At 41.4% G+C, this 10,140-nt stretch overlaps 2 protein-coding genes and 1 long non-coding RNA gene across 3 annotated transcripts; all 3 read left to right on the plus strand.

Moving 5' to 3' along the window:
* The first annotated feature begins 674 nt into the window (after positions 1 to 674).
* Positions 675 to 1,875, plus strand: LOC103628460 (uncharacterized). The gene is made up of 2 exons (XM_020538090.1): positions 675 to 914; positions 1,747 to 1,875. The coding sequence occupies exons 1-2, from the start codon at positions 675 to 677 to the stop codon at positions 1,873 to 1,875; spliced, it is 369 nt and encodes a 122-aa protein (XP_020393679.1).
* Positions 1,876 to 2,730: 855 nt separating this feature from the next.
* On the plus strand, positions 2,731 to 3,300 carry LOC109939530 (uncharacterized). Its single transcript, XR_002262000.2, has 3 exons — positions 2,731 to 2,803; positions 2,985 to 3,098; positions 3,195 to 3,300. It is a non-coding gene; the product is annotated as an uncharacterized lncRNA (long non-coding RNA).
* Positions 3,301 to 4,037: 737 nt separating this feature from the next.
* LOC103626893 (uncharacterized) lies at positions 4,038 to 5,238 on the plus strand. Its single transcript, XM_020538091.1, has 6 exons — positions 4,038 to 4,205; positions 4,357 to 4,479; positions 4,581 to 4,666; positions 4,760 to 4,871; positions 5,013 to 5,135; positions 5,164 to 5,238. Exons 1-5 carry the CDS (start codon positions 4,038 to 4,040, stop codon positions 5,019 to 5,021), a joined length of 498 nt encoding a protein of 165 aa, XP_020393680.1. The 3' UTR covers positions 5,022 to 5,135; positions 5,164 to 5,238.
* The last annotated feature ends 4,902 nt before the right edge of the window (positions 5,239 to 10,140 follow it).

The raw sequence follows: 10,140 nt of genomic DNA on the forward strand, positions 1-10,140 counted from the left end.
CCAGAGGCTTTGCCGAGTGCTTTTTATTGGACACTCGGCAAAAAAGACTTTGCCGAGAGCCGCACTCGGCAAAGTCTTGCGCTCGGTAAAGAGCTGGTTTACCGAGTACGGGACACTCGGCACAGAGAAACACTCGTCAAATACTGTTTTGCCGAGTCGCAAACACTCGACAAAGATGGCGCTCGGCAAAGGGCCGTTAGTGGCCGTCTACAGCTGACGGCCGTCAGCCTTTGCCGAGGGCCGAAGTCCGGCACTCGGCAAAGCATACTCTTTCACTACAAGAAACTGATAAATGTTTGTGGGTTTTGTTAAGAACCTGGGCACCGACGTTCTTACATTAGTTAAGTTCATGGGTTTTTTTAAGAACGTGGGTACCCACGTTCTTAAATTAAGTTCGTGGGCCCTAGCCAAAAACCGTCGAACTTAACCTTTTAGGAACCTGGCTACCCACGTTCTTAAATTAAGTTCGTGGGCCAACTCGACACCGTCGAACTTAACAAAAAGACCGTTTGGGCCAAGCTATGTCGTTTGGGCATTTCTGATATAGGACGACCCAGCCCATAAAAGACCACGCCCGCCCAGGCCCACCACGCAGCCGATAACCTCATCATCTCATCCTCTTCCTCCTACCGTCCAAACGCCGCCGAAGAGGAAAGGAGAGAGAGGCGGCGAGGATGGGGCGGAAGTGGAACGAGCTGTCGTCGGCTCCATGGAGGATGGGGGAGGCGGCAGAGGACGAGGACGCGACAAGGATGAGCCGAGAGGGGAAGGTCAGCATCACCAGCAACCCCGAGGAGATGCCCACCATGAGCGTGCCCCGGAGCAGACGCCCGGACCTCGACCTCACCATCGATGACTTCGAGGAGGACGAGATCGACCCCGAGCTGCGCTACTCCTTCCAGCGGAACAACAGGGTACCGTATATGCCCGACCGACCGACCATCGTTTTTTTGTTCTATGATTTCCCCTGCTCCTGCTCGATGGATTGTTAGCTTGCTTGTTAGGTCCTCGCCGTTTTGGGGAGATTGTTACCCTGTCCCTGGAACACGCTGTCAGGTTCAGAATCCTTATAAACTTGTGCAGGAAATGTACCGGTGTTCTGTGTGTTCTTGGATATTGGATTGCATTGGCTAAAAACGAATTAAAAAATGTACCAGGTCACCGATAACAGCATTAGAACTTTGTAAAATTGCAGTTGCTGAAGGATAGGATTATGCTGATTTGTTAATGAAAAAGCAGTGTCCCGTAATGCACCGGGGCGCCACTAGTGCTGGGTATGGATCACACTTAAACTCACACGTTGTTACTGATTTGTTCATTACAGCAGCTTCCAATCACCCTTGCTACCTGCACCATCATCAGAGCCTGAAATCGTGAATGTTGTTTTCGCGGGCCCAACAGTTTCAATTTCTTCCCCGTCCATGTGTGCTCTTACACACGTGGATTGAGCAAAAGCCATGAACAGAATTAGGACCTGAAAGTCACTCAACACAGTTTATGCACCAGACACTTTGTGTGATACTGTGATGTGTAAGTTTCATAGCCTGAAATCAGACTAGGTCGATAGCACAAGACTACTGCTTGTCCGGTGCATCCGTGCATCATGCCACTACTTTCTATGACATGGTCCTTCATTCTTGTATTCGGCTCCCCACACCTAGCAAATTTAGTTCTTGGCTAGCACAAGTAATAAACATCGTTTCACTTTTTGTTCAATCGTTTGACATTGAATTGGATGCTTTGCAGTTTCTGAAGAGAGTTTTTAGCGTGGACGCACTTGTCAAGCCTCTCCCTCCTGTAATGGCATACAGTGTATCCCGCAATATAAACTTCTTCTTCCGGATCTTCACACAGTTCTGGGGTAAGTTCTGGTGATAGAATAATTCATATGTTGTGTTGGCAATTAGCCTTCATTAGTTTCAGTCTTATGATCTTATTCACCCTCTTCTCTTCTTTGTATATATGTCATTTCAGTTACCTAGATGCCTGGAAAAAAATTACTTCTTTGCGAACGGAATAGTAGGGTGCTGATGTGGGATGTCTTGCTCTACGTACATATAATAGCTGAGAGAGCAACTTTTAATATCTCTAAGAGCAACTTATAATATCTGCTCTTTGAAGTATCATCTGCCTGTACAATTTTCCCTAGTAAACAATGGTCTCAAGCCAGTATTCCATGTATCCCGCCTCTCATGGGTGATCATGGTATAGATGTCCCTTTATGTACTAATAAAATAGAAATAGCATCGATCCTTGCTGATTTAGTAAGGTGTTCAGACGTTGTTAACCAAAAGTATCGATATCCATGTAATCCATTTGTGTTACATTTAGGCAAACCAAACGCCACCTAATACTCCACTCATTCCAATTTATAATTTGTTTTACTTTTTTACTCCAAATTTGACCGGCTCGTCTTATTAAAAAAATCATAATTATAGTTAGTTATTACTGCGATATTGTTTAGCATATAATATATTTTAAATATGGTTTTGGATTTTTCATTTTTTCGCAAAAAAATGAATAAAAAGAACCGGTCAAACTTTGACGAATTAGTCACATTTGGAAGTTTGAACAAGGAGGGTATTGTAGACTACTTAGGGTGCTTCAGTTTTTTTATCTGAAGGACGCTAACCTCCGAGCGTGCTGCTATTTCTTCTAGATGGGAGGTATAGATGAATCTGCGTTGGATCGTCTCTCGCAGGTCACAGATATGACAAAGCACATACGTGTCTGAGCCTCAGGTGGAAGGTCCACTACATCCGAACTTGGGCAGTTCTCGCCTGTCTTTGTTTGGTTGTTGCGAGTAATATATTTCATTCCTTTTCTCCCATACTAATTATGTATACTGAACGTTGAACGCTTTGGCTATTCCCTAGCTGCACATCATCTTATAAACCGTCAAACATAAACCTCAGGGGCCCTGTTATGCATCAGACACCTTTGGTGTGCGATGAGCCGATGACACCATGCTTCCTTTACTACAGGACTTTTATCTGGATTTGGCAGAAGACAACAGAAAAATTACTCCACGAGATTACCTAGAGCTAGCATTGAGGCCTGTTCAAGGTGGAGGAAGGGACATATCTGCAAAGAATGTGGTATGATAGATTTTCATGGGTGAAACGTAGCTTTGTACTTGTGCTTGGTAACTAGACGTATGGACTATACTTATACTTCTTTTGTTGTTCTGGAAGATACGGGACTCCATCCGTGCACTTTTTCCGGACAGGGAATGTTTTACACTTGTGCAACCTTTGAACAATGAGAAAGATCTCCAACGTCTTGATCAACTTCCTGTAAGTATTTCTTCCTTTGAACTACAGTTGCTATTTGTGGCCTTGTACTTAAAATTCTCAGCAAATATCATATGTTGCAGGTTAGATTAAAACTTTTCCTAAGTTCATTTACGCAAATAGCAAAGTACCCACATACATATTGTTGTATATATTTTTTGACCATGTATTCTGAACTTCTGATTGGATTGGACTATTTTAAAAAGTTTGGAAATTTTCTTGAAGGTAGTGGGTTAAGGTACCAGTCAGACAAATGAAGCTTTTGTTTGCTGCAGTGCAAACTATATTATTTTGTGCATTTTCCCGGTAGCTGTACATTTTTATGGTAATAACATATACTTACATGGTACCAGACTACTAGTCGAATAAGGCAGTCTTTAACACAACTTCGGTCACTGATTTGAATTGTGATATTTTTGTAAAACCTATAGATTGCTCTTGAAACATATTTACACTTTAAACAGTTTGATGGCATGTACAAATTATGTCTGTCCCATTATGACGTGAGTCATAATCATAATGCACGTTTTGGCATAATTATATTGTTCTAGCAGATTGATGTTGGTGCAATAATTCCTAATTTCTGTGATGCAGCTGAGTAATTTCCGTCCAGAGTTCAGATCCGGTCTGGATGGTTTCACGTTCTTGACCGAACAAGACCAAAACAACTTGGAGCTAGTACAATGACAGGTCCCATCCTTGCTGGATTGACACAATCGTTTCTTGATGCTATTAATAATGGTGATGTCCGTACAATCTCTTCATCATGGCAGGTATATTATGATTGCTTATAGCAATGTGGCTTCTGTTTTTTTGGCTTACAGTGCTTTAAATGTTTTTGCTGTTGGTGCTGGGTCAGCTCGTTCAAAATTTGAAAAGCTTCTTCACAGTTCTCTCAAAAAGGCCTTTGAGGTGATCTTATCATTACTCATCAGCTGCTTTTGAGTCAGCATGCCTTCTTATTATTTTATTTTCACATGGAACATTGATTAATGCCTGCCAATTGCTGAAGTAAATTACAATATATGAGTGGGTTGGCTAATGTTGAAGCACATGAATGCAGGACTACAAAAGGAATGCTTTTCTGGAGGCTGACTTGCAATGTTCTAATAAAGTTCAGAACATGGAATCAAAGGTGCGAGCAGCATGTAACAGTTCGAATGCAAAATTAGATGACATAGTCAGGGTAAGACAACAAAAAACTTCTCTGCTGCTGTAATTAATCGACAAGAACCTTATCCTTTATTATTGTTTATGGTAATGTCCTTGTTGCTGGATTAACTGCAGCTCCTTGATGACCTACTCACAGAGTATGAGTCAACGGCCTATGGTCCTGGAAAATGGAAAAGGCTAGCCACATTCTTACAGCAGTGGTATTCACCTCTTCAATTGTCTTGTTGGTTGATGTGGAATGATCTCATTATCTCACACAATCATTTTTTCCTTTGTTGGAATGATCACTGCAGTTTGGCTGGCCCTGTTCTAGACCTTTTCAGAAGACAGTTAGAGCATATAGATGCTGAAAGGAACGCCCTGAGATTGAAATGCAATTCAAGAGATGTGGAACTATCTGAGAAGGTAATTATTTCTCTCAATGTTATGTTGCACACTCTCTCTCAATGTTCAGGAAAAAAATTATGGCATCTTTATTGTTAATTTTCTTCCAAGTTTTGCTATGTGCTTCTTGGTCACTTCCATTTGCTTGTTATGTGTAAATAGATATTCTAGTGGTGGAGCTACGAACAATAATCCGATGTCCTGATCGAGAGCGATGGAGCTAATGTTTGAACTTGTGTGTTTGAACTTGTGAACTAAAAATGTGCATTATGGATGTGAACTTATGTGAATTTATGTGAATTTGTGAACTTATGTATTTGGACTTATGTGAATTTGTGAACTTATGTATTTGGACTTGTGTGAATTTGTGATATGAATATATATCCATGTATTTGAAATCTGTATTGTATGTGATATTATGTGTTGCATGTGATTTTATGTTTGTCTAATTTTTCATTTCTGTAATTTTTTTTTCTGGAAAAAGGATAAGAACGTGGGTACCCACGTTCTTAATGTTAAGTACGTGGGTACCGTTGAACTTAATGTGCAGCCCACGCAGACCCACGCAGGCCACATAAGTTCGACGGCCACGTGTCCTCGCCGAACTTAACAGTAAGAACGTGGGTACCGTCGAACTTACTTCTCTAAATTCGACAACCCCCGTAGAACTTAAAAACACACGTTCTTAATGTTAAGTTCGACGGTACCCATGTTCTTAATGTTAAGTTCGACGGTACCCACGTTCTTAACCTTAAGAACGTGGGGGCCACCGAACTTACTTCTTTAAGTTTGTCCAAAAATCGCCGTCGGCTTTATTCGTCGGTAAACCCACGTTCTTATGGTAAGTTCGACGGCCTATTACATTAAGTTCGATGGTTTTTCACCCATGTTCTTTAACCGGTTTCTTGTAGTGTTTGCCGAGGGTAAAATATCTGACACTCGGCAAAGAAAGTCTTTACCGAGTGTCTTCAGTGGACACACGGCAAAGCATATTTTTATTTTTTTTATTTTCCCAACCAAACTTTTTGTGGTGTGTTCCTACACTATATAGACCTACATGTACCATTTTGGGACAATTATGACAGTGTTTTCAATAGCTAGTAGATTTAGTTCGTTTATTTGAATTTCTTCAGAAAATTTAGATTTGAACTGCAAGTCACTCGAAACTTGGATAATCGTGCATGCAAAAATGATACAAATGTTATTTAGCACAAGTTACGACCGATTTCAGGAGCGGACCAGAAACTTCGAGCAACATGCTCACTAAATATGGCCGTGAACTTGCCATCCACATGTTTAAAAATTGTATAAAACACAAACAAAGTCAGAAAATCATGAAACTTGTCCACGTGTCATGATATCATATGTAGAGGCTTTGATAAAAAATTAAAAAAGTTTCGAGAAAACTGTGATGCACTATGTGTAGAAACCTAAGAGATCCACATTGAAACTCTATGATTTCATGTGTAGTTCTCTTAGATTTCTACACATAGTGTCTCACAACTTTCTCTAAACATTCTCAAATTTTTATCACAGCCTCTACATATGATATCATGACACGTGGACAAGTTTCATAATTTTCTGAGTTTGTTTGTGTTTTATAAAATTTTTAAACGGCTGGATGGCAAGTTCACGGCCATGTTGAGTGAGCATGGTGCTCGAAGTTTCCGGTACGCTCCTGAAATCGGTCGTAACTTGTGCTAAATAGCATGGATATGATTTTTGCATGCACGATTTTCTAAGTTTCGAGTGACTTGCAGTTCAAATGTGATTTTTTCGAAGAAATTCAAATAAACGAACTAAATCTACTAGCTATAGAAAACACTTTTCTAATTGTCCCAAAATGGTACAAGTAGGTCTATATAGTGTAGGAACACACCACAAAAAGTTTGGTTGGGAAAATAAAAAAATAAAAATGTAATTTGCCGAGTGTCCAGAAATGACACTTGGCAAAGTAGCCTTTGTCGAGTGTCAGCTAGTTGACACTCGGCAAAGAAAAGTAAAATAATCTTTGCCGAGTGTAGCCCAGGGGACACTCGGCAAAGACGCCTTTGCCGAGTGCCAGATCGGGGGCACTCGGCAAGTGTATTTTAAAATTAAAAAAAAATCTTTGCTGAGTGCCAGATCACGGGTACTCGGCAAAGCACTCGTACATAGCAATTGTAAGTCCTTTCTTTCTCACTCTCTCACTCTCTTCTCATGTGTCGCCGCCGCTGCTCTCCACGCCGTCGCGCCGACGCCGATGCGCCCTCGCCCGCCGTGCCCCTGCACCTCGCCCGCCGCCGCGACCTCGCCCGCCGCCGTGTCATCTCCCGCCGTCGTGCCCTCGCCTGGCCACCGTGCCTCGCCCTCGCCCGGCCGCCGCGCCCGCGCCCCTCGCCCGACCGCGCGCGCCCTCCACGCCGCCGCACCTCAACCGTCGACGCGCCTCTGTTGATACTGTTTGTGTTGAAAACTTCTGAACTTATGTTTGTATATTAATGTTTGTGTTGGCTATATATGTCTGTGATGATCTGTGATGTATATATGTGATATCTGTGAAATATCTTTTGTTTGTTTAATGGAATAGGGAAAACAAATAAAAAAGATGTGTACTGGTCACTTTGCCGAGTGTCACACTCGGCAAAGAGGTACTTTGCCGAGTGTTAGGACCATAACACTCGGCAAAGAACCAAGACCTGGGCACCGATATAGGTTCTTTGTCGAGTGTAGTGGCTCTGACACTCGGCAAAGAAGCACGCTTTGCCGAGTGCCATACAAAGCACCCGACAAAGTACCTGACATGGGGACCCCGCTGGCGGATTCTTTGTCGAGTGCTGTCCGGCAGACACTCGGCAAAGGTAACCCCTTTGCCGAGTGTCACCTGGGACACTAGGCAAAGACGCCGTCGCGGTCATCCGGCGCCGTAACGGCTGCTTTTCTTTGCCGAGTGCTCTCTGGCACTCGGCAAACCTCTTTGCCGAGTGCCCGAGAAAAAGTACTCGACAAAGAAGGCTTTGCCGATGCACTGTGTGCCGAGCCCTCTTTGCCGAGTGTTTTTAAGGCTTTGCCGAGTGCTTCAGGCACTCGGCAAAGCCGGCGATTCTGGTAGTGCTTATGGGGTGTTGTGCTATAAGAATCAGATTTGGTTCGGCAACAATCCAACTCTACAAAACAAACTTATGTGTGCTTGCCATTATAGTGCTTTAGGTGGCCATTCTGGCTTTCGGGTGACTTAAATGCAAATGAAGAATCATCAGTTCCTATGCCTCATGTTTCCACAAAAAAAATTCACATACATGTATAAACCCTTTCAATGAAAAGACATTTGAGGATTCTATAGATAACCAAATATCATTCTATCCAATCATAACTGAATCATCAGTTCTTTAGAATGAACACATCAAGATCCCATGTGCTACTAAATCCAATAAGGTGTCATAGGAATATAGTTGCATCTAGATACCAAATCATTATGAGAACACTATCTAGCTGAGTGCATTTGCAAGATATATTAACACTTCAATAGACATAAGAAACTCATCTTGATCTCACTATAGCATAGGAATATTTCACTTTATAAATGCTGAATTTATGGAAGATTTTATGACCGTCGACAATGTCTATGGAAGCCCTAGCATGGTTGGCGGCCGCTACGAGAACCCTGAGCAGTATGGTATGTGATATAGGAGGTCACCAAGTTGGTCGTTGCTGCATGGTCCGGCACACTTCATCGTGTCAATTAAAGGATTGTTTGGATATCTACATATTTATCTTAATTCATATGTGTTGAGGTGGATTGAAACTTTGTTCAGATATCATGTATTCGCTTTAATCTATGAATTCCATACCAAATCACTACAACATATATATAGATCAAGGTGAATATGTAAACATTCAAATAAACCTTAAAGTAAAAAATTAAATTAAGTTTCACTTTATTTTATTTCAATGAATGTAGTTTGAGGTAGATACATGTATATTTAAAGAAGGTCTAGCTCTAATAATGATTTGTTTGGTTGGGTTGTGGACGTGAAAAAGCTGTTGTGTGTGGTAAGATGTGAAAAAATTGTTGTGGGATATGAGCTGTAAAAAGCTGAGAGCTGTGGCGGTGGAAGTCACAGACGAGCGGACGCCGCAATTGCCGATTGTGAGCGATGGAAAAGAACGAAGCCTTTTTCACTTATCAGTTGTAGATGGGTAATAATTTCAAAGTTCTCCCACCTAGAAGTCACTAAAAGTAGGTCTCGATGTACTCTCAATTTTCTACTACGAGAAAGTCGGCTTTGGAAAAAAGTTATTGGCTACAATGAGGCCATTAGTTTGGCTTTTGACTATTATGAGACTGAATCCATAGCAAAAATCTAAACCAAACACAACCTAAGTTGATGCACATAAAATGACACATGCTTTTGTTTCATCTTACCTAATGCCTTGTGGCATGTAGTAGTAAGTTGGTGGCGACTTTTGTCTATGTTCTTGCTTTTCTTTTATGATTTTTTCAATCCAAAAGATTTTGTAACAATTTGATAAAGAAGCCAAAAAATAGTGTGTTCACTGAGTTCCTAAAACTGGTTGTCTAGAAATCCACTCCATCTGTCCATTGTAAGATATATCTTTTTTATCGATGATATATCTAGTATAAAAATGATTGGAATGCTAGCATGCTAATCTTGTTTATCGGATTCATCATCTACAGTTGAGTGTAACACCATAGGACAACACCTTATTCTATCAAAACATAGAGATTATTTAGAAAATAGTATGAGAGGATATGAAATTACACTTGTACATGATTTAATGTTAGTATGTTCACACTCTAATCCTCTCTACATTGGGTACATTTGCTTTCTTATCTGAATTATTAGCTATCTCTAGTATCAATGTTATCTTAACATGAACCCATGGTGATATTAAACATGATGTATGTTAAATCTCCTTGTTATTTAAATTTAAATAACAAGATAATTTTAACCCCTCCAATTCCCTACTCCCAAACAAGCGGTAAGTGTCCAGCTCACTAATGGACGCTCCTGAAGTAGGAAAGAAATAAAAGGCAAAGTGGTCAGTTTAGATGTTAAAGGGGATAGACAACAAGAAGGCTTGTCCTCGGGCTGCCATTTTGTGAAGCAACAAATAGACCCACCCATAGGATATTAGGAACCAGGGTCGTGCACAGGCCTGTGCGCCCGAACAGGGGCCCCACTTTTTTGGGGCCCCCAAGTATCTGGCCCATTAGTAATACTAATTAGGTTGTCATTAGCATTTGCTATTTATCAATCTTGGAGATTCTGGCGGCTGCTCTAGCACG

The sequence above is a fragment of the Zea mays genome, chromosome 5 (assembly GCF_902167145.1).
Source record: "Zea mays cultivar B73 chromosome 5, Zm-B73-REFERENCE-NAM-5.0, whole genome shotgun sequence".
NCBI lineage: Eukaryota > Viridiplantae > Streptophyta > Magnoliopsida > Poales > Poaceae > Zea > Zea mays.